The sequence below is a fragment of the Grampus griseus genome (assembly GCF_964374135.1).
Source record: "Grampus griseus genome assembly, chromosome: 14".
Lineage (NCBI taxonomy): Eukaryota > Metazoa > Chordata > Mammalia > Artiodactyla > Delphinidae > Grampus > Grampus griseus.
The window spans coordinates 4,090,447-4,115,650 of NC_139008.1; the positions used below are offsets into that span (position 1 = coordinate 4,090,447).

Below are 25,204 nucleotides of genomic sequence, written 5' to 3' on the forward strand. Positions count from 1 at the left end.
GAAAAGCACAAAAGTAAAGAGCAATAAAATGAGTAATACCCATACATAAAAGAAAGAGTCAAAAAGAATTTGTGGTAAGTAGAAGGATGGTACAACAGATCCCAGTGAAGCAGTTCTGAACTATACTTTCCTTCAACAGCTTAACACACTAAATGCTAGTCTGGATCACAAATGAAGACAATGATTAAGATTTCTAAAAACCAAACTTTATATCTTGATACAGGATTTGGTTACACACGTGTATGTACTGTATATAAATCTTATACAAAAAGAAAAACTGTAAACAGACATTAAACTCTAGGCAATAATCTGCATGCTAAAGTATTTACGGGGCAGTGTATTGATGTTTTTGCAATTTACTTTGAAGTGCATTATAATGAAATAAAATATGAAAGGAATGTGCTGATGGACACAGGGATGGACATGTGACAAAATGGACATAGTAAAATGTTAACTTTTAATAGTCCTGCTGGTGGATATATAGGTAATCAATGGAAAAGCCTTCTAACTTTACTGTATGTTTGAAAATTTCATAATAAAATGTTAAAAAAAAAAACCTAAAATGATACAAATAATCCGGTCCAATTCTTGTTTATCTCAGGAACTTCCTTTGTAGAATTAAAGATATGGAGGATTTGTTTAATTCTTTGTGGGGAAGGGAAGATAGAGTTACAATGAAAGAAGTCAAATACAGAATTCAAAGTGACTCAGATGGAGAAATCCCACTAAAATATATATTCTGAAATCCTCTTTTCCTGGATTGTCTTAAAAAATGTGTCTTGACAAAGCAGTTTATTCCCTTAAAAATGATGAAAAGAGCAGAGCATTTCCAAGTAGACACTGCAAAACAAGAGCACAACTTGCCTTTATTTCATCTTGGCTGGCAAGCAGGCTGCTATTGGGATTGATAAGGACTCTATCTTCTCTCTTTGGATAATCTGGATTTTCCAGAAGAAAATTACAAAGTCTGCAAAAATAAATGATGTTACTTTCATAGTGCTTCCCAATCCCACACCTGCCCATTGATTCAAATGTAATGTGTGAAAATAAAGTTTCTAGACACACATTATAATTGACCTATCAGGGAATTAAAATGTTTGCAGATCAGAAAAACAAAACAAATAGATAGACAAAAGACAGTTACACTGAATCTCTATTTTTACTTGCTAATTTAAAAAGTAATATACATACTGAAATATAAACTCCGAAGTTTTTCTATTAGTTGGGTATCAATATAATGAAGTCACTGAAATTCTTACTGGTTGAACTGTATGGAGAAAAGTTTGTATTTACATTCACAATTAAAAATAGTTTTCTGGGCTTCCCTGGTGGCGCAGTGGTTGAGAGTCCGCCTGCTGATGCAGGGGACACGGGTTCGTGCCCCGGTCCGGGAAGATCCCACATGCCGCGGAGCAGCTGGGCCCGTGAGCCATGGCCGCTGAGCCTGCGTGTCCAGAGCCTGTGCTCCGCAATGGGAGAGGCCACAACAGTGAGAGGCCCGCGCGCAGCAAAAAAAAAAAAAAAAGTTTTCTAAGAGTTAATAAATGGAACATAAAAGACCTTCTACTAATTCATTAATACTTCTTTTAACCCTACGGTAATAAATCCCCATGACAATCTGAGGGATGCTCAGTTTACTGTAAGGCTGAAGGAACAGACCATGTTTGCTTAAGAACAGACTCTCTTCATACCAAACTAACAACCCTGTCTTTTTATCACTACTATGAAATCCTTCAAAAGTAAGGATATAGAGAATAAGATAACATGAGAGATGTATCACCACCCAGATTTACAAATGTTAACTAAGAAGGCCTTTCACCCTAACAACCAAAGAAGCAACGAACTGTACTCCTGGGATGATTCCACACAGACAAGTACAGCCTGGTGGTATGCAGCACGAGCCACTTCAGTAGCAAGAAAGCTTCCCAGTTACAGGGCAACCGGGGCTTCCCCTCTCCTCTACCTTCCTTCCCTTGCTCCTGCAGATTCTGAAGATGACTCCACTGCCTCGAAGGTGCCCCACCATGATTCTCACTCAACTCCCTTCTCCCCAGGTCTCTCCTGTCCAGTGTCAGGAGCGCAGCCTCTAATTAAGACAGGTCTAGCAGGAAGAAGACAGAGAAAAGGTGTTCACCTCCAGCTCCTCTTCTCACCAAGGGCCAGTGTGTGGGGACTAAAAACTAGGGAGGCATGCTTCTTTTGCAATCCCCCTCAGGGCCCTCAGCACTGGCCGGAATACAAAGCCCAACTGCAAAGCCCCCTCTTCCTCCTACTCCAGGACCGGTCAGCACATCTCAACACCTTTTTCTTCATCATCACTACCAGGAGTCCCATGCTTCTTACTGTTAAGCTCTCCTCTTCCTATCACCACGCCCAGTCTCTGAAACATAATGCCAGAGGCCTGGAGAGGGAAAAACCCCTTTCCCATATTACAGTAGTAGCAAGGGGAGACACCCCTAGTCAAGAATTCTGAGCACATTTCCCATTAAAAGCATTGTCACTGATGGTGACTCTTTGTTCCAGTACAAACTGATGAGCACCACAGGTTATACAGATCTCTGAAGGCTAAGCTGAGAATCATTCACTGTTAAGAACCCAGTATTTGTGGAGAAAGGCATGAAGTTCCAAACAACCCCTTTAACATGCACAACTGGACATACTACAAACCAGATGTGGAATAGCTCCTCCATTCCAATCTTACCTGTTTGTAACGTTCTGATAAGTGTGGCTACCACAGGCCAACAAACGGCCCCAAAACCAGGAATTTGGGGAAAGATAAAAAGGTCAAATATAAAGAATCTTCTTTAATAGAATAGCCATGCATGAGTGAAGCCAGAGGTCTCCTAAGTGGGACGCATGGAAGATGATCTGCTAGGGTGTTGGAAGAAAGTAGTAAAACTTGTTTCTAGTTTTTAAAATCTCATCCTTTAAAATGTTCTATTTTTATGCACTTCCTAAAGTACATGCTATAGAACAGTAGGTATAATTTCTGAATCACCCCCCAACCCCTGGCCGCATTTTAGAGGTTCTTCTCTTAGCAATTCATTTTATATTTTCAACACTATTAAAAACTTCACATATCGAAATGCTTGTCAGAACTCAAATCTGCCCACCTACTGATATTATTTCATGCTTGATCTGACCTGACAAGCTACAGGGTTTCGAGAAAGCACTCCCACTAAATAAGCCAAGCTAATATTCCAAGCTTTTATTCTTTAATAGTTGTTTGCTGCCTCGATCCAACTTAAGTTGCATCACATGTGAGTGAAAAGTCTTAGTTAAAGCGTCAAAGAGTAGGTTACCATCACAGCAGGTTCTCTGGTGAACAGGCCCCTCCTGCTAAAATGACCAGCTGGTTACATCTAAAGGTGACTTAAAGACTGCACACAAAGTGACTGAGAGTCAGCCCCACAAAATACCAGCTTGCTCAACTCTGCTTTGGGCCTCCTTTCGGCCCTACATTAACAACATTCAACTTAGTTTTGAGAATTAACAACTTAGTCTCAACAGCCCAGGGACGTAAAGGAAAGCAGTGTCAGGAAAATCATACTGTAAGTTTCAAAAGATTCAATACCATTATTGAACATTCCCTTTCCTTTGGAATTCACAAGAATTTATGTTTAAGGATGAATATTTGCTTTTCAGTGATGCAAACGGCACAGAGTCAGTAAGCCCCTAGAAAAAATGACATGTATGAGACTCAGGAGGTAGGAGAGCAGAATTGTCACAGAATCTGTCAATTTGATCACACTTTACCGCTATTACATTGAAGACTAATTTTGCAGATACTTAAAAAATAATATATTCATCCACAGAATGAGAGGGAAACATTATAGTATACTAAATTTCTAAAAGATTACTTTAATATTTACTATAAGTTATTTAAAATTCTACTTGGTATCCTATTCAAATCAGTATTCTGTAACTAAATGTGCTAGGTATATACATTTATAGTTTCTAAAATGAACGAACATTATGCTTCATAATCAGGAAAATATTAACAAAAAAAGGAATTCAATGATACAAGAGAAGGAGTAAACAATTTACATAGGAGGGAAATACAATTAGTAAACAAATACATGAAAAATGGTACATAGCTAATTACCAAAGAAACGCAACTAAAATATTACTTACTTTATGCCTAGTTAAAATAAGACTACTCTATATTGTTGAGGAATGATTAAACCAATTCATATACATCTCTAACAGCAACATAAACTGGCACAACTCCACAGGAAGGCTATTTGTTAGTTTGTTTTTGCGGCGCTACTTGGCTTGTGGGATCTTAGTTCCCCAACCAGGGATTGAACCCAGGCCCTCCGCAGTGAAAGCGCAGAGGTCTAACCACTGGACTGCCAGGGAATTCCCTGGAAAGCTCTTTGGAAATATGTTTCAAGGATCATGAATCTGTTTATAATCCCTGATCCCAAATCTTAACTTTTAGGGTTTCAGCATACCGTGTATAACAAAAAAAAGGAAAAGTACTACCTGGAATAATGCAGAATGTTTATCAGAACACTAGTGAAACTATGTAGAGGAAAAATATTTAACAAAGAGGAAAATTCAATAGAATAATTTTTATTAAAGGTAATCACTAATAACACCATAAAAAATATTTTTTTACATAACACTATTTCATGAAAAAGATATCCAAAATTGTATTTACCCTCCAAAAAAAATTAGGTTTTCATTCCAAGAACTAAAAAGGTACGTTAAAAAAAATCAGTTTGGACTTCCCTGGTGGTGCAGTGGTTAAGAATCCACCTGCCAATGCAGGGGACACAAGTTTGAGACCTGGTCTGGGAAGATGTCACATGCTGCAGAGCAACTAAGCCCGTGTGCCACAACTACTGAGCCTGCGCTCTAGAGTCCTCGAGCCACAAATACTGAGACTGTGTGCCACCACTACTGAAGCCCACACACCTAGAGCCCATGCTCCACAACAAGAGAAGCCACCACAATGAGAAGCCCGCACACCGCAAGGAAGAGCAGCCCCCACTCACCACAACTAGGGAAAGCCCGTGTGTGGCAACGAAGACCCAACGCAGCCAAAAATCAATCAATCAATCAATCAGTTGTTTTTTAGTTGAGTGGAAGTCTAGGAGATATTTTTCATTGTAAAAATGTAGCTATTTCTGCTCAATTTTGCTATGAATTTAAAACTATTTCAAAATTAAAGTTTATTAATTAAAAATAATGCAGTTGCCATCATGTTGTTTACATACTCAAAAAGAAAATATTTTAAAACCTTAGAATAAAACAGCACCTTCACTTCTAGTAATGGCAGACCAATACTCCCAAAGATGAGAAACAAGACCAAAATTAAAAAACAAAATTAAAAAATTTCTACTTGAAGGTATCACTAGCCAACAGGGTGGTAAAGAAGGCCAAGTCCGGGCTTCCCTGGTGGTGCAGTGGTTGAGAGTCCGCCTGCTGATGCAGGGAACACGGGTTTGGGCCCCAGTCCAGGAAGATCCCGCATGTCGTGGAGTGGCTGGGCCCGTGAGGCATGGCCGCTAAGCCTGCGCATATGAAGCCTGTGCTCCGCAACGGGAGAGGCCACAACAGTGAGAGGCCCGTGTACCGCCAGAAAAAAAAAAAAAGAAGGCCAAGTCTGGTTAAGACTAGGGGCTTGGGAGGCATGTACAAGTATGCTCATAGCTGCATTATCTGCGATAGCTAAAAAGTGACAACAACCCAAATGTCCATCAAAAGTAGAGGGAGGGGCTTCCCTGGTGGCGCAGTGGTTGACAGTCCGCCTGTCGATGCAGGGGACGCGGGTTCGTGCCCCGGTCTGGGAAGATCCCACATGCCGTGGAGCGGCTGGGCCCCGTGGGCCATGGCCGCTGAGCCCGCGCGTCCGGAGCCTGTGCTCTGCAACGGGAGAGGCCACAACAGCGAGAGGCCCGCGTACCCCAAAAAAAAAAAAAAAAAAAAAAAGTAGAGGGAAAAATTTAATTACAGCATTTTCATACAAGTGGAATACTACTTAGCAACGAAAATGCATGAACTATAGTTATACACAGCATGAAAGAATCTCACAAACATAATGTTGAAAGAAGCCAGTCACGAGAGAATACAGACTACATGATATCTTCATACAGCATTCAAAGATGGCAGCAATGCTCTATTTTTTGAAGATTGCTGGGTGGTGGTTACATGAATGTTTTATTTGTAATAATTTATTAAGCTGTGCATCTTTATTTTGTGCATTTTTCTGTATGTGTATTATAGTTCAAAAATAAAAAAATTAAGTTATACACAATCCAGAATATGGAGGAAAGGCTTGAGAAGAATGAATGGCGTGTAAAATAACAAAATGGCTTCCCCTTCCAGCAGTATGGAAGATTAAGTACCAATTAAGTACCCAGGCAGTCTCCAATTGAAAACTGCTGAATGAAATATTAAAATAAAACTTTTAAAGTACGCCAAAATGTTTAAGTTAGTAAGGCGTTTTCAGGAGTCCAAATCTAAGTGAAACTGACACCCCTGAGAAATAAGCTAAACACAGAAGCTAGTTTTCCTGAGGGCATCTGTTGATCCTAATAAACGTGAGCCCTTAGTTTTCACGGGGCACACAGGATAAGAGACAAAGCTCAGAGACCACATGGAAAAGCATGCCTTAACACTGATGCTGAGTGGACGGATGGGAAAACAGAACTCCTCCTGAGAATTTGTGATTACCCAGTCCTCATCCAGGACTAAAGTCTTACTACCCAGGTAAGATAAAACTTCCAGACAACAACCTAAAGTAGTATTAGACTGACATTGCCCTGAGGAACATGACAGAAGTTAAAGCAAATCCTCCTTGAAGGAACCGTTTCTATCAAGACCTCAAGTAATGCGCTCACAGTCAAAATCTACAAAATAACGCAAGGAAACAGGACACCATGAGGCCAAGAGAAACAACAGAATGAGATTCACAAGAACTTCATGTGTCAGAATGATCACACCCAGAACACAAAGAAGTTATGTTTATTGTTTTTAAAGACCTAAAGTGATTAAAAATACAAACAAAAAATAAAACACTATTAGAATGGCCTGAAGAATTAAAGAATAAAAATACTAGAAATGAAAAACATATAGAAACTGAAATTAAAAACATAACAGATGGACTTACTAGCAGATTATACCCCACTGAAAAGACAACTGGTGAGCTGGAGGTTAGATCTGAAAAATCATCTGGAATGCATCTCAGAAACAAAGAGATGATGTTAAGAGCCATCATGGACAAGGGTTAGAAGAAAAGTGTTACAGAAGGGGGGAAAAAGAGAACAGGGCAGAAGAATTATTTAATGAGATAATGGCTACAAAATTTCCAGACCTGACCAAAATCATCAATCTACAGCCCAGCACAGTCTATATTCTAACTGTATTGCCTTAGTGAAATATACTTAAGTGCAAAAATAACTACAAAACATTGTTTACTTCACTCAGTAGAGGTATTAGTACTAGTAACATCGGTACTACAATGTTAAAATTATTTTACGTATATTTTAGGATAAAGAAAATAAATATATTAATGTTATTAGAAATTACGTTTTTAGTGGAAGAAAAAAACACATAAATGTAAAATTCAGAAAGATTGAGAAAAAAATTTTAATTTTAAATTTGAATGGGAAATTTTGAATATAAATTCATGATTTTAAAAAAAACTTATTTTCTTGGTTTGTCCCTTAAAAAGGTCCTAGAAGTAATGACAGGCTAGTAGGTATGATGAGCAAGTTTAGCCCCAAGATGTTAGTTTATAAATAACAATCCTCATTCTAAGAAACCTGGATTTCTTGGGGGAAATGACAGATTCCAGGTTTTCGGCAGAGAAGTTCAAGGTAAGCCTGGGGTAACTTAGCCTATTAGAAAGCCAGGATGTGCTCAAAGACTAATGGAGTCATGCTAAAAAGACACAGGTGCATCTTAAGAAGCTCCTACTGGTCAAATTTAGAATAATTCAGTTTCAAAAAGAAAAAAATTATAAAGCACCACTTATACAAACCTTTATGTCTACAGAGATTTAAAAAAGAGCACAGGGCTTCCCTGGTGGCGCAGTGGTTAAGAATCCGCCTGCCAATGCAGGGCACACGGGTTCGAGCCCTGGTCCGGGAAGATCCCACATGCTGTGGAGCAACTAAACCCGTGCGCCACAACTACTGAGCCTGTTCTCTAGAGCCCGAGAGCCTCAACTACTGAAGCCTGCACACCTAGAGCCCGTGCTCTGCAATAACAGAAGCCACCGCAATGAGAAGCCCACGCACCGCAACGAAGAGCAACCCTTGCTCACATCAGCCAGAGAAAGCCCGCGTGCAGCAACGAAGACCCAACTCAGCCAAAAATAAATTAATTAATTAATTTAAAAAAAAAAAGCACGCAAGAAATAAAAGGCAAAATCTTCCTTACAGCAGAATGCCAGATAATAACCTAGGTGGTGGATACAGGGTGTTCTTTCAACTTTTTATGTTCAAAAATTACAGGGGGAAAAAAATCAGTAACATTAAAAAAAAAGTAAGTGGTGGACTGTTCTAAATTAAAAAGCTAAAAAGATAAACAAATACATTTGAAACCTTGATTCCATCTTGGTTTAAAAAACTGGTAACAGTGCCTGCCTCTGGACAGAGGGGGAGAGATAGGGCTGCCAATGGCACCACAGTGCCTTTGTATGAATTAGAAAAAAGTACCTCCTCTGGGCTGCTAACCTCAGACAGAGGGCCCTTCCTTCTTGGTTAAGGCAGCCAGCTCCCACTCGCACCCTTGCTGAGTTCTACGGTACAGAATATAATCTTTGAGGACAGAGGTTTAGTATCCACCTTTAATTAAAATAATCTGTATTAATTAGCCGAAAATCTGATCAAGTTCAATACCTACTGCTCTTTACAAATTTACAACTGTTCCACCTCTGCATACTAGAAGGAGGTGAAAGAGTATAAGAGGAAAGAGACTTATTTTTCATTTTGTATTCTTTGGGACACTTTCATTTATTATTATTATTTTTGTTTTGCGGTATGCGGGCCTCTCACTGCTGTGGCCCCTCCCATTGCGGAGCACAGGCTCCGGACGCGCAGGCCCAGCAGCCATGGCCATGGATCCCACATGGCCATGGATCCCACATGGCCAAGGATCCCACATGCCACGGAGCGGCTGGGCCCCGTGAGCCATGGCCGCTGGGCCTGCGCGTCCGGAGCCTGTGCTCCGCAACGGGAGGGGCCACAGCAGTGAGAGGCCCGCGTAACGCAAAAAAACCCCCCAAAAAAACATACTTATCAACTTTATAATGAAAATTAAAGAAGACACTTCCATACCTGTCTCCATATAGGCAGAGTGACTACAGAATACTTTGTTACAAATATAGGGAAGAATATATCTTTAACATCCTGACCAAAATATGGGTAGTATCAATGCTAAGAATTAACTAAACATCTTAATTCTATAACCATGCATCATTCTATACAAGATCCAGAAAACAGTCTGTATACGACTAAAATTAAAACTATTCTAATAGGATGATTCAAAAAGACATAACGCTAACTGAAGTAAGGCAGCCGAAAAAGGACAAATATTGTGTGACTCCACTTACATGAGGTCTCTAGAGGAGCCAAATTCATAGAGACAGAAAGTAAAACAGTGGTTGGCATGCACTTGGGAGAGGGAGTGGGCACAGGTTCAGTTCGAGAAGATGAAAAAGTTCTGGAGATGGATGGTGGTGATGGTTGTGCAAAAATGTAAGTATACTTAATGCCACTGAACTGTACACTTACAAATGGTTAAAATGTTTTGTGTTATGTATATTTTACCACAATAAAAAAGAAGAAAGAAAAAAAGCGTGGTGGTATACTTACACATTCAAATCATAGTAATTTTTCAAATGAATTATTTCCTCAATATACCCATGTGCTACATCTGGAAATCTTACTTCCTAGAAGGGAATAAAAAACATTATTTATATTTCATCCCCTGGTATGGTTTCAAATTGCAATAAAAACCAGATGGCAAAAAGTACATAAAATGACTAAAGACTAGAAAAGGACTGTAAAGCAGTTTTATGTCTGGCTTAAACCTTCACACAAGGTGCCCAGATTTATCTGTCTACACAGAATATGGAATTTAGAAAGGTACGCAGAGATCACCTGGTCCTCTGCCCCCATTCTGCATGTCTATTCTATAGTCTTCCAATAAATATTGAACATCTCTGCCCAAGCAAAGGAAGTCTAAAGACAAATAAAACACTTTCTAGTGTATACCCTCAAGAAGCACACAATCTAGTAGACCAGATGAAAAAACCTGGGGGAAGAAGGGTTAAAAGACTGTTCCAAGGCAAAGAGCAGCCCACAGAGCCCTGCATGACTTTCTAGGTCAGTGCTATCTAACAGAACTTGGTACAAAGGTGGAAATGTTCTATTCTGTGCTTTCCAACACGGTAGCTGTTCAGCCCTATGTGGCTACTGAGCACTTAAAATATGACTGGTGCCACCAGAAATGAAATTTAAATTTTATTTAATTGTAAGACATTTAAATTTAAACAGCCAAATGAAGCTACTGTATTGGACAGTGTAGCTCTAGGTAATCTTATAAACCTGCTTTAAGGGTTTGAATTTGGAGTTAACTCAATTCCTTTTTAAAAACTGCGCAGACTGCTCATATGACAGCATGAGGGCAACCATGATCTGCAGCTAGAATCCCAGAGGGCTTGCTGAGGGTTTAAGCATACATTCAGGAATCCTGATTCAATTTTCAAATCTTCAGTTTCTCTCCTTCTAGTCTACAAATCTAGGAAATTCAGAAAAGGAAGTCCCCACGCACAAATAATACTTTTGCAATAAAAGGAAACTCAGTATACTTAGTGTGTATAATTATTTACATATCAAAATAAAACTTACTGTTTCTTTCACTAATAGTGCAATGAGTTCTTGGTCTATGTCAGGAGCTTCTTGCCTCCAAAGGTTTTCCAAATTGGGCTCCTGAGATCCTTGCAGTGGAAAGGCTGGACCTGGCTCTTCATCATCTATTGCTAATTGTTGGTCTTCAAGCTCTTCCAGAGGATGGGCAGGCTGAGGAGAAGAAGGGCCTGGAATCCCATCCTGCTGGGGTTCTGATCTTGGAAAAGCTGGTCTTGGAAAAGCTGACCCTGAGGCTTCATGCTGATACAACAGTGGGCCCAGTTCTACTTCAGGCTGCCGCTCCTGAGGCACAACCTGGTTTGTTATCTCACGGGGCTGTTGGTTCAGAGACTGGAAGTAAGGATGGTCTAACCAGCAGTCTTCTTCGATGGCCTGGTCATCTAGGATATCAGTTGATTCTCCGAGGTTTGATAAAAGCTCTGTCTCTGAGTCTTCAGATGACTGGTTCTGAGTGTCCAAAGGATCACCTTCTGGAAAAAGAAGGCTACCTTCTTTCAAGATAATGATTTTCTGCTCTGCTCTGTGGTTGACAATGTCATTTGTTGCTTGGTTATGACTTGGTCCAGGCTTGGGTTCTCTTTCTGTTTGTCCACTTGGCTTAATGAATTCAGAAACTCCAGGAGGCCCAAGATCTAGAAATTCACCGTAGTTATCCTCAGAATCATCCTGTGCCCCAGAACCAAACAACGAGCTGTTACACACAGAAAAAAAGCGGTTCTTATCTGATTCAAAGGCTGCTCTAGACTTTTTAGGCCTTTCTTCTCCCAATCTTTTGAGATCTTGCCACTGGGCAGCTGGTTTGATGAGATTGGGTCGTGATGTCTGAGGTTTATTTGTCTAAGAAAAAATGAAATTTTAATAATAATTCAATTTTTTTCCTGTGTCTATACCTCCCTATGTACTTATATTGAGCTTCTGAGGTTGGACAGGAAAGAAACAAAAACAAAAACACCCTCCGCCATGAGACCTATTCTTCACATTTATCTTAACGTTGAAATTTGCTCACACTATAGTAACTGTAAGAATCAGAGCAGCCACTCATTGAGTGAAGCATGACTTATAGTTTGAATTATAATTTCACCTGAGACCAGTAAAACAAAAATAACTGCATAGTACAGAAAATAATGAAAGAATGACAACACAGTAGAGGAATGAGAAACGTTCAACAGACACACGAAAAGCAGCTAAATCTCATTAGTAATGCAGCAAAATGCAAATTAAAACAAGGTACCCCCCCCAAGACTGGCAAACAATTTTTAGTTAGACAACTTTTTAGTTAGCATTGGTACAGATGTGGGAAAACTCTCATACTATCATTCATTGCTTGTGAATTTAGGAAAGCAATTTGGTATTACTTATTTTTTAAAAAATGTATATCCTTATGATTTGTCACTATCGTTTTTCAATATCTATTCTATAAACCCTTATGTGTCCAAAGGAAGCATATTCACTGCCACACTGCTTGCAACATAAAAAGAAAAACACTGGAGACATTCTGAAGTTTGTTCCTAAGCGAATAGTTAAGTAAACTATTATTTATCTGCTCTACAAAATACTCTCCAACTCTCCACCCCTCCAAGAGGTAGCTCTATATGTAATGAAATGGAAACATCACCAATAAACGTTACTACGTGAAGAAAAGTTACAAAACAATACATACACAGACTGATTTTATTCTTAAAAAAATCAAAATACAGACATAAAACATACCATTTCTAAAAGCATACACACACACACACACACACACACACACGCACACGCGAATACATATGAATTCAAAGAAAAAGATATGGAAGGATACATGCCAAACTAGTGACAACAGTTCCTCTGGGAAACCTCTGGGGCAGAAGGGGCTAGTGAAGACAGACTTCAGTTTTATCTGTATTGTTTCAATTTCTATAGAGAAAACAATCATATGTTATTTATAAATGTAAAAAGTGGAATGCCCTGGGCTTCCCTGGTGGCGCAGTGGTTGAGAGTCCGCCTGCCGATGCAGGGGACGCGGGCTCGTGCCCCGGTCCTGGAAGATCCCACATGCCGCAGAGTGGCTGGGCCCGTGAGCCATGGCCGCGGAGCCTGTGTGTCCGGAGCCTGTGCTCCGCAACGGGAGAGGCCACAACAGTGAGAGGCCCGTGTACCGCAAAGAAAAAAAAAAAAAAAAAAAAGTAGAATGCCCGATTTTAAGGTAGCAGAATAAAGATGCCTCTGATCCTTCTCTTCTCTGAAATTACCCCAATCCAGAGAGGAGAATGAGACAAAGAACTGAAAATCTTTGATAAAACCAGCAGACATCTGCGATCCCAAATCACAATATATACGAGAAGGAGCTGATAAATCTAGTGAGGGAAGTCTAACCAGATTTTAGGCAAGGCAGAGAAAGCTTCAGAAAGGCTGAGTTTTCCAAAGTAGGTGGTGTGGCCTGGCGGGCAAAACCAACTCCTTGCTTGGAACAATGGGAACCTCCACTCCATTTGGCAGCAAGGATGTTCTGAGGAGGTTAGACTGAATGAAGACACACGTCTCTGCTGGAGGTAGGCTGTCAGTGAGGCAGGAGGGAGAGAACTTTGAACTGGGCTGCTCTGAAACTGGCAGTATCTGCCAGGCAGTAAGAAAGAAAGAAGCATACGTGCATGTAAGCACACCTCCCCCACCCGCTGCCACCCCAATGTCCTCTGTCATAGGAAGAATTCCTGCTAGCCAAGAATAGTGCCTGAGCCTTTCCCCAACATAAATGCCTGCAAAGAGCTGGTCCAGGAAAACTTCAAATGCATTCAACGTTGAGTAGTGATAAAAATAAGCAGTACAGAAACTATATTAAGATACCTAACTATTGAAAAAAGAAGTGGTAGATGAGCAACACAGATGATAAAATCAGTACTACACAGTGAATGAAATGAGAAGAGAGAAGCAGGAAAACGAAGTAGTAATGAAATAATTAGGTATTTAATATAAATGTTCTAAATCATGGTTTTGTAGAAATAAGGTAACCATCAAAAGTTGGGAGGGGAAATGGAGAAGCTGAGGGTCAAAAGATACACTTAAAGCTAATAAATCAACATATAAGGACATACGTAAGGATAGCAGTTGAAAGTATAAAAGCAAGTACTAGAAGAACTAAAAACAAACAAAAAAAACTAAGGATAAAAACCTTTCAAATTATTAGCAAGGACACATGCCCCCAATATAAATAAAATAAAACCTCAAAAATGCAGGGAGTATAGTGAAAGATCATTTTTAAAAGCAATAAAAATATAAAGCATATTAAACACTATTAGAGAACTAAAAACAAAGTATAATGGTCACATTAATAAATATAAATTAGATCAATTTACCTATTTAATTTAAAAGTCTCTTTAGGGGCTTCCCTGGTGGCGCAGTGGTTGAGAGTCCGCCTGCTGATGCAGGGGACATGGGTTCGTGCCCCGGTCTGGGAAGATCCCACATGCCGCAGAGCGGCTGGGCCCGTGAGCCATGGCCACAGAGCCTGTGCTCTGCAATGGGAGAGGCCACAACAGTGAGAGGCCCGCATACAGCAAAAAAAAAAAAAAAAAAAAGTCTCTTTAAATAGAACCACTAGGCAAAACCCAACTCTATAATCAACTACAGGCATACCCCAGAGATACTGCAGGTTTGGTTCCAGACCACTGCAATAAAGCGAGTATCCCAATAAAGCAAGTCTCAAGAACTTTCTGGTCTCCCAGTGCATAGAAAAGTTATGTTTACACTATACTGTAGTCTATTAAGTGTGCAATGGTATTATGGTTAAAAAAACAATGTAAATCTTTAATTTTTTAAATGCTATTGGAAAAAAGGTGCCAAAAGACTTGCTCAATGCAAGGTTGCTACACACCTGCAATTTGTTTAAAAAAAAAAGAGCAATATCTGCAAAGCACAGTGAAATGAGACATGCCTGTATACAATCAAGAGTTACTACACCACTGGGATTCAGAAAGCACATGGACAAAGACACCAAAGCGGATTTCTGATTCTAGCAATGGCATGCTAGACCATTCAGATCAACCCTTCTACTGAGTAAAAGCAGAAACCCTGGTCAAAATATCAAAGCAAAACCAAAACATCTACTTGAAGGCCTCAGGATCCAGGAGGAAGAAATCCAACAAAATAAGCTACTTTTCTTCTACAGATGCATTTGCCAATCCCAGACCTGGATGAAGAATGAGAAGATTGAATGAAACTTTTGGTATCTTTTTTGAGGAGCTAAGTGCACAAAATCAGAATTCAGAACTCACCATGGGGAGGAGTTCTGGTAAATCTCAAGCTCTAGGGTCATTCCTTGAAGGGTACACCACTGAAGTAACGGTAAAGCGGAAATATGCTGGACCTCCCAGAAGCTGAATTCTAGTTTCAATAGTTTAAATCCCTGGATCTGAGTTTCCTGGTCTCCCAAACCTTCTTTGAGAAACAAATATAGGCCCTCTTTGAAGAAAGATAATATCACCTAGAACCTCAAAATTTTCATATATAGTGATACTACTATTCAACAAAAAATAACCAGGCATATAAGAAGTTGATGCAACATAATAGAAAACCAAGAGAAGTAACAGACAACAGAAACAAATCTACAGTGATTTCAAATAGTGAGGTTATCAGACATGGATTCTAAAATAACATGCTTAGCATGTTTAAGGAAATAAAAGACTAGATTGAAAGTTTCACCAGAGAACTAGAAACTGTTACAAAGAAAGAAAAAAAATAAACTATCAAATGGAAATTCCAGAATGTAAAAATACAATAACTGAGATCAGGAATCAATGGATCAGTGCACAGCATTTTAAATAAACACAGTTGAAAAGAAAAATTAGTAAACGGAAAGACAGGTCAGAAGAAAATAGAATAATGCATAGAGATACAAAATGATTGAAAATTAGATAAGAGAATAGGAGACATAAAGAATAATACAGTGAAAAGGTTTTACCCAACTATGTAACTAAAGTTCTAGAAAAAGAGGAGAGAGATAAGAAGCAATATCTGAAGATAAAATACAAATATTCAAGCAGAACAGCAGCTTGATTACATTTCTGAAGATCTAAACCGGATAATTAAAAAAAAATCCAAACAGACCTAGATACAGCAATAGGAAGACTGCAGAAATCAAATACAAAGATAAAAATTTAAAGCAGCAGCACACGCTACTTTCAAAAGGAAAAAATAAGACTCACTTTTCAATAGAAAAATGGAAGCCAGATGGATAAACAACAAGGTCCCACTGAATAGCACAGAGAACTATATCAATAACCTATGATAAACTATAATGGAAAAGAATATAAAAAATATATGTACGTATAACTGAATCACTTTGTTGTACAGCAGTAATTAACACAACATTGTAAATCAACTATATTTCAATTAAATAAATAAAAGAAAAACGGAAGAAAAAATACTGGAATAGTATCTTCCTTGTGTTAAAAGAAAATAACTGACACATTGAATTCTATACTCAACGAAAATATCAGATTTACTATAAAGAAAATCCTAAAGAGTGTTCTTTAGCTAGAGTAAAAATAATCTCTGTTTTAAGGCCAGAGATGCAGAAAGGAATGAAGACCAACATAAAAAGATAAATATCTGGAGAAGGTAAAGTGAATACTGATTGTAAAAAACACAGGGTTTAAAACAATATATACAGGGGCTTCCCTGGTGGCAGAGTGGTTAAGAATCCGCCTGCCAATGCAGGGGACAAGGGTTCAAGCTCTGGTCCGGGAAGATCCCACATGTCACAGAGCAACTAAGCCCATGCGCCACAACTACTGAGCCTGCACCTTAGAGCCCGTGAGCCACAACTACTGAAGTCCGCACGCCTAGAGCCCATGCTCCACAACAAGAGAAGCTACCGCAATGAGAATCCCACGCATGGCAATGAAGAGTAGCCCCCGCACGATGCAACTAGAGAAAGCCCGCGTGCAGCAACGAAGACCCAATGCAACCAAAAATAAAATTTAAAAAAATTAAAAAAAAAAAACGAGCAAAGGATCTGCATAGACATTTCTCCAAAGATATACAAATGGCCAATAAGCACATGAAAAGAGGCCAACATCATTAGCCATCGGGAAATGCAAATCAAAATCATAATGAGATACTGCTTCACAACCATGAAGATGGCTGTAATAAGAAAGATAGACAGCAATTATTGGTGAGAATATGGAGAAGCTGGAACACTCACACTGCTGGTAGGAATGTAAAATGGTGCTACTACTATGGAAAACAGTCTGGGAGAGTAAAATACAGATTTACCTTGTGATCCAGCAATTCCATTCCTAGGTATATACCTGCTATGGTCTGAATGTGCCCACTCCCTCTACCTCCAAATTCATATGTTGAAATCCTAATCACCAAAGGTAATGGCAGCAGTAGGGGGAGTCTTTGGGAGGTGCTAAGTCATGAGGGTAGAACCCTCATGAATGGGATTAGTGCCTTTATAGAAGAGGCTCCAGGGAGATTCCTAGCTCCTTCCACCATGTGAGGACACAGTGAGAAAGTGCCAGCTGTGAACCAGGAAGAGGACCTTTACACGATCATGCTGGAGTCTTGATCTTGAACTTCCCAGCCTGCAGAAGTGTGAGCAATAAATTTCTGTTATAAGCTACCCCGTCTGTGGTATCTTGTTAGAGCAGCCCAAATAGACTAAGACAATACTCAAAAGAAACGAAAACATATGTCCACAGAAAAACTTCTACATAAATGTTCATAGCAGCATTATTCATTATTCATAATCACAAAAAAGTGGAAGCAACTCAAATGTCCATTAATTGATGAAAGGCTAAACAAGATGTGGTATATCCACACAATGGAATATTATTCAGCAATAGAAAGGAGTGAAGTACCGATTCATCCTACATCACAGATGACCTTGAAAACGTTATGCTAAAGAAAGAAGCTGGTCACAAAGGACCAAATAGTATATGATTCCGTTCATATAAAATGTCTAGAATAGGCAAATCTATAGAGACACAAGTGGTTAGTAGTTCTTAGGACTGGGTGGAAGAGAAGAAGGGAGGAGGGAAGATACTGGTTAGCTCATCAAATCAAGAAAAAAGGCTAAAAAACCACAGCTACACTAAAATAGAAAAGGAAAATGGAGGAACCATAGGTTCAGAGTAAGTAGAAAGAACAGGCTATTTTGTTTAACTCTATTAAATACATTAAAAAACGCCGAAGAAATAAATGATTTTCTAGAAAAATATCAGGGACCAAAACAGATACTGAAAGCAACACAAAATCTAGACATGTCAATCACCACAGAAGAAGCTGAAACAGTTTCAAAGAACCGTCCTCCATGAAAAGAAATAGCCCAGATGCCTTTAGGGTAAGTTCTACCAAATCTTTAAAGAACAGGTAACTCCAACATTATTTAAAATATTTTATCAGAGCACAGAAAAAGAAAGAAAACTTCTAGACTCTTCATGAAGTCAGAATAATGTTTATAAAAAATTTGTCAAGGACAGCCCAGGCACACACACACCCCTATGGGCCAATCTCACTTGTGAGATCTATGGAGAAAACCCTAAATAAATCTTAGCAAATAGAATCTAATAGCACATTACCATAATACTGTAATACCATTACCAGGCAAAGTCTGCCCAGAGACAAAGTAATTTACCACATTAACGGATTTTTAAAAAATCATATAATAATCTCCACAGATGCTGAGATTGAATTTGACAGAATTCTACATTTACTCATTAATAAAAACTTGAAATAAAGTAGATAGCTACTTCCTTAACATAATTTAAAAATGGTATCTCAAGCAATAAGTCACCATCACACTTAAGAAGAAATATTAAAAGTATTCCCATTTATGTCAGTGGCTATTTTTCTTATTTCTATTACCACTATTACTTAAAAAATTTGAAGACTTATCACTTAATATAATTAGACAAGTATAAAAACTGGAAAGGAAGAAACTGTATCATTATTTACAGATGGACCAGATACCATTCCTTGGGTCAACTGAAAAATGACTACAGACAATAAAAACAAGCTGATTATGAAATTAATATAAAAACCAACAGACTTTTAAATTAAAAAAAAAAAGGTTTAAAAGGTACACAGAAGAAAAGATGCTATTTACAAAAGCAAGAGAAAACATAAAATAACCAGGAACAAACTTAAAAATGTTTAAGATCTATTGTAAGAAAAATTCAAAATGCTCTGGCTGAGGAATATAAAAGGTTAGACAGAAAGAACTTGTTCTTAGTTAGAAAGGGTCAATATTATAAAAACTTTCTATAACAATAAAATATGTTTTAAATTAAACAAACTATCTACCTATCTTTTGGAATTAGAAAAGCTGATCTTAAAATCTGCATTAAAATATAAGCACAAAATATCCTGGATGAGTCTGAAAAATATAGAGTAATAAGGGGAGATGGGCACTATCTGATATTAAGATACATTATAAGGACATAGTAATTACAACACTGTGGACTAGTACATGAAGAGTCAGAGCAACAGTTTAGAAGTTAAGTCCAGAAATAGACCAAAACATACAGCTTCTGACTTCTAAGCTAAGGGGACATCAGGTAGGGTATAAAAGAGGCTGTTCTCAGAAATGTAGAACAAGTGCAAACAAATAGCGCTACAAGTGTAGCACAAGAGGTGCTCTCAGCTGTTCTATAAGGCCCCTACCCACTACTGAGTGGCTGAAGAATCAGATTATTAACTTGCAATATGCCTCGTCACGTTAAGTTTTAGAAAACTCACTTCCGCCAGGATGACATCATCATCCAGGTCCTCTTCATCATGCTGCTGAGGAGCTGGGGTGACCAGCATTGGAACCCCTTCCTCATCAGAGGAGTCAGATATGGTGATGGGTCCATCTCTGAGATTGATCCAGTCTAAAAGTAGGCAGAGAACACTGTTAGGAGGAGGTGGGCATAATCACATTGTCCTTTAATTCAACTTTGGCATGAAAAGGGTCAAGCTTAAAGCCAAGTTTACAGCTAATGGAGTGTTAACTTATCTCCTCAAGCAGCACATGCAACCAAGCATTAAAATGAGCCATTTTTCCATGCTGATCTTTGCCAATAATTCATTTTGGGAATCACCAGAGAAAATCTGACAATTACTATGCTCAAGATTATCAACTTTTTCTTATACTAGACTGGAGGAATCTGTTGATAAAATCTTCTCGACTGCTCATTTCTTAAAAGTGAAATTATGGCCTCCCATCTCACCTCTATTCTTCCAAAGAAATATAAAACACTGCTTTATTCAAACTGATAGGTCTGAAAAAACTTTCACTCAGAAACAGTAAAATTTTCACTTAATATTTAAAATATTAACATTTGCTCACCTTAGACACAAACCTTAAATATCACTTACTCAAACATATTTCAGTGTTTTAGTCAAACACCCATTTATCATCTATGACAGTAAGCACTTTAATCTTCCTGTTTCCTTTTAAATATAACTAGAGTTAAACTAACCATCTATTGATAGATGTAATAATTCTGTTAAAGGTCTCCAAGTACTTTTATTTGTTTGAAGACAAAGCACGTTTGATATGAATTACTGGATAACACAAATTAATAATTCCTCCATTAAAGCTCTAATATTTTTCTCAAGGTTAATGCCTCATGTATTTTTATGTTACCCAACAACCTGAAAAGCAATATAAAACCAATTATCTCATTTCATTCTTGTAACAGGACTGTGGTAATGCCAAGACAGTAGTTTAAAACAGGTACGTCCACGGGATCTAAGGTCAGACTGCCTGGATTCCAGCCTCAGCTCTACCACATACTAGCTATATGATGCCATTATTTACTTCTTTAGGCATCCATTTCCTCAACATTAAAGAAAGGCTAATAACACTGCCTACCTCAAATAGCTGTATTACCTAAAATGCTTGTTTATTATAGTACTTGACACACAGTGAAGTGGCCTGATTTTAAGTCCAATGCTACCTACACAGAAACAACCAACTGAACTGAGGGCCTGCGGAAGTACATTATAGAGGATTTCTCTAAAACCTGCATAATGAATCCAAGTGATTATCACCATCACCTGCTGAAACCCTACTAAAATGATAGTAAACGAACTTTTAAAAAGTATAACCTCTTAATTACACAAAGAAGAGAAAAGGAGATAATAGCCAGCAGGAGATTTAAAAAAAATTCTGGAAAACAGCAGATTTACACATGACAAGAGCTCTAGAAGAGTGGATAAGGCTCAAATCCACAGCCTGCAGCGGGGGCGGCCAATCAGAGGTGGCCTAATTCATGTTGCAGAATCGTAGATTTCCTGAATAACTGTTCTCAATTACTGTATGCCTTTGGTCATTTCCAGTCTTTAAATGGTTATTTTAGGGCTTCCCTGGTGGCGCAGTGGTTGAGAGTCCACCTGCTAATGCAGGGGACATGGGTTTGTGCCCTGGTCTGGGAAGATCCCACATGCCGCGGAGCGGCTGGGCCCGTGAGCCATGGCCACTGAGCCTGCGCGTCCGGAGCCTGTGCTCTGCAACGGGAGAGGCCACAACAGTGAGAGGCCCGCGTACCGCAAAAAAAAAAAAAAAAGAAAAAAAAAAAAAGAAAAGGTTATTTTAGACAATTCTGTCTAATTTTACGGTTGATTTTGGGGAGAAGATTTGCCAAGCTTCTCACTCAGCCATTCCAGAAGACCCACACTGTGGAGGTCCACTCTGAAGAGCCACTGAGGCAGCGAGTCACTAGACACCACGCCAAGAGAGGAAAGGGGTGTCACTGGAACAGCCATAATGAGTAAGACCCTGGCTGCCTTCTGCCGCTTGGCTCCCTGAATGCTGGCAAACACTCTTGAATTCCACATTCAAGACACTGTAGATTCCTCTCTGGAAGAATTGGCCCAAGAAAAACACACAGACAACAACCGTGGGGCACCCAGCTAAAAAGTTGGTTTTAAACCTATCACCTTACAGTGAAGCCCAAAGATACTCCCCAACATACCACATATAAACACATTAGCTTTTAAAAATATACTTTAAAATTTTAAAGTATAACAGAGCAAAGGCTATGAATTAACACAAAAGGCCCATACCCGAGTGACCATCACAAAGGTTCGTAAATACATTTCTTGCACGTTAGTAGTCTAAACTACTCACATCAGTTCCTGAAAATACATTCTTTTGATTCTGGCTTCCTTGCAAACAACATGTCTGAGATATATCCACGTTGTTGCATGTTACAGTATGTAGTTTTCGTTGCTGTATGTAATTTACTATATGAATATATCATAAGTTACTTATTCTTCTGTTGACAGACATTTGGGTTGGTTCCAGTCTTGCCTGTTTGGATAATGCTGTTATGAACATTCTTGTATATGTATCTTGATAGACTCATTTCAGTTGGGTACATTCTAAGAGAAGCGCTGAGCCACAGGGAAAGCATATGTTCAATTTTAGTGGACAATGCCAACCAATTTTCCAAATGTCTGTGCCAATTTACACTCCCACCAGCAGTGCAGGAACTGGAAACTTGTTTTGTTGCTCAAAATGTCAATTTTGGTAAACACATTGGGTGCAACATTCAATATATGTTTGTTGCTTATTTATTTATTTAAAACATCTTTACTGGAGTATAACTGCTTTACAGTGGTGTGTTAGTTACTGCTTTATAACAAAATGAATCAGCTATACATACACATATGTCCCCATCTCTCCTCCTCCTCCCTCCCATCCTCCCCATCCCACAAAGAACCAAGCTGATCTCCCTGTGCTATGCGGCTGCTTCCCACTAGCTATCTATTTTACATTTGGTAGTATATATTAGTCCATGCCACTCTCTCACTTCGTCCCAGCTTACCCTTCCCGCTCCCCATGTCCTCAAATCCATTCTCTACATCTTCATCTTTATTCCTGTCCTGCGCCTAGGTTCTTCATAACCATTTTTTTTTAAGATTGCATATATATGTGTTAGCATACGGTATTTGTTTTCCTCTTTCTGACTTACTTCACTCTGTATGACAGATTTTAGGTCCATCCACCTCACTACAAATAACTCAATTTCATTTCTTTTTATGGCTGAGTAATATTACATTATATATATGTGCCACATTTTCTTTATCTATTCATCTGTCGATGGACACTTAAGTTGCTTCCATGTCCTGGCTATTGTAAATAGAGTTGCAATGAATATTGTGGTACATGACTCTTTTTGAATTATGGTTTTCTCAGGGTATATGCCCAGTAGTGGGATTGCTGGGTCGTACAGTAGTTTTATTTTTAGTTTTTCAAGGAACCTCCATACTGTTCTCCATAGTGGCTGTATCAATTTACATTCCCACCAAGAGTCCAAGAGGGTTCCCTTTTCTCCACACCCTCTCCAGCATTTATTGTTTGTAGATTTTTTGAGGATGGCCATTCTGACTGGTGTGAAGTGACACCTCATTGTAGTTTTGATTTGCATTTCTCTAATGATTAGTGATGTTGAACATTCTTTCATGTGTTTGTTGGCTATCTGTGTATCTTCTTTGGAGAAATGTCTATTTAGGTCTTCTGCCTATTTTTGGATTGGGTTGTTTGTTTTTTTGATATTGAGCTGCACAAGCTGCTTGCAAATTCTGGAGATTAATCCTTTGTCAGTTGCCTCATTTGCAAATATTTTCTCCCATTCCAAGGGTTGTCTTTTCATCTTGTTTATGGTTTCCTTTGCTGTGCAAAAGCTGTTAAGTTTCATTAGGTTCCATTTGTTTATTTTTGTTTTTATTTCCATTTCTCTAAGAGGTGGATCAAAAAGAATCTTGCTGTGATTTATGTCATGGAGTGTTCTGCCTATGTTTTCCTCTAAGAGCTTTATAGTATCTGGCCTTACATTTAGATCTTTAATCCATTTTGAGTTTATTTTTGTGTATGGTGTTAGGGAGTGTTCTAATTTCATTCTTTTACATGTAGCTGTCCAGTTTTCCCAGCACCACTTATTGAAGAGGCTGTCTTTGTTCCACTGTATATTCCTGCCTCCTTAATCAAAAATAAGGTGACCATATGTGTGCGGGTTTATCTCTGGGCTTTCTATCCTGTTCCATTGATCTGTATGTCTGTTTTTGTGCCAGTACCATACTGTCTTGATTACTGCAGCTTTGTAGTATAGTCTGAAGTCAGGGAGCCTGATTCCTCCAGCTCTGTTTTTCTTTCTCAAGATTGCTTTGGCTATTCGGGGTCTTTTGTGTATCCATACAAATTTTAAGATTTTTTTGTTCTAGTTCTGTGAAAAATGCCACTGGTAGTTTGACAGAGATTGCATTGAATCTGTACATTGCTTTGGGTAGTATAGTCATTTTCACAATGTTGATTCTTCCAATCCAAGGACATGCTATTTCTCTCCATCTGTTTGTAGCATCTTTAATTTCTTTCATCGGTGTCTTATAGTTTTCTGCATACAGGTCTTTTGTCTCCTTAGGTAGGTTTATTCCTAGGTATTTTATTATTTTGGTTGCAATGGTAAATGGGAGTGTTTCCTTAATTTCTCTTTCAGATTTTTCATCATTAGTGTACAGGAATTCAAGAGATTTCTGTGCATTAATTTTGTATCCTGCTACTTTACCAAATTCATTGATTAGCTCTAGTAGTTTTCCGGTAGCGTCTTTTGGATTCTCTATGTATAATGTCATGTCATCTGCAAACAGTGACAGCTTTACTTCTTCATTTCCAATTTGTATTCCTTTTATCTCTTTTTCTTCTCTGATTGCTGTGGCTACAACTTCCAAAACTATGTTGAATAACAGTGGTGAGAGTGGGCAACCTTGTTTTGTTCCTGATCTTAGTGGAAATGGTTTCAGTTTTTCACCGTTGAGAACAATGTTGGCTGTGGGATTGTCATATATGGCCTTTATTATGTTGAGGTAAGTTCCCTCTATGCTTACTTTATGGAGGGTTTTTATCGTAAAAGGGTGTTGAATTTTGTTGAAAGCTTTCTCTGCATCTATTGAGATGATCATATGGTTTTTCTCCTTCAATTTGTTAATATGGTGTATCACATTGATTGATTTGTATATATTGAACAATCCTTGCATTCCTGGGATAAACCCCACTTGACCATGGTGTATGATCCTTTTAATGTGCTGTTGGATTCTGTTTCCTAGTATTTTGTTGAGGATTTTTTCATCTACATTCATCAGTGATCTTGGCCTGTAGTTTTCTTTCTTTGTGACATCCTTGTCTGGTTTCGGTATCAGGGTGATGGTGGCCTCATAGAATGAGTTTGGGAGTGTTCCTCCCTCTGCTATATTTTGGAAGAGTTTGAGAAGGATAGGTGTTAGCTCTCCTCTAAATGTTTGATAGAATTCGCCTGTGAAACCATCTGGTCCTGGGCTTTTGTTTTTTG

At 38.7% G+C, this 25,204-nt stretch overlaps 1 protein-coding gene across 1 annotated transcript in view; it reads right to left on the reverse strand.

Moving 5' to 3' along the window:
- The window catches only part of RNF216 (ring finger protein 216), a 152,379-nt gene that overhangs the window by 120,507 nt on the left and 6,668 nt on the right, over positions 1-25,204 (reverse strand). Inside the window, exons 2-5 of the mRNA XM_082671507.1 lie at positions 19,611-19,744; positions 10,869-11,726; positions 9,831-9,907; positions 865-967 (exon numbers count right to left, since the gene is read on the reverse strand). Of these exons, the coding sequence (XP_082527633.1) occupies positions 865-967; positions 9,831-9,907; positions 10,869-11,726; positions 19,611-19,744 (1,172 nt within the window). The remainder of the gene's footprint in view (positions 1-864; positions 968-9,830; positions 9,908-10,868; positions 11,727-19,610; positions 19,745-25,204) is intronic.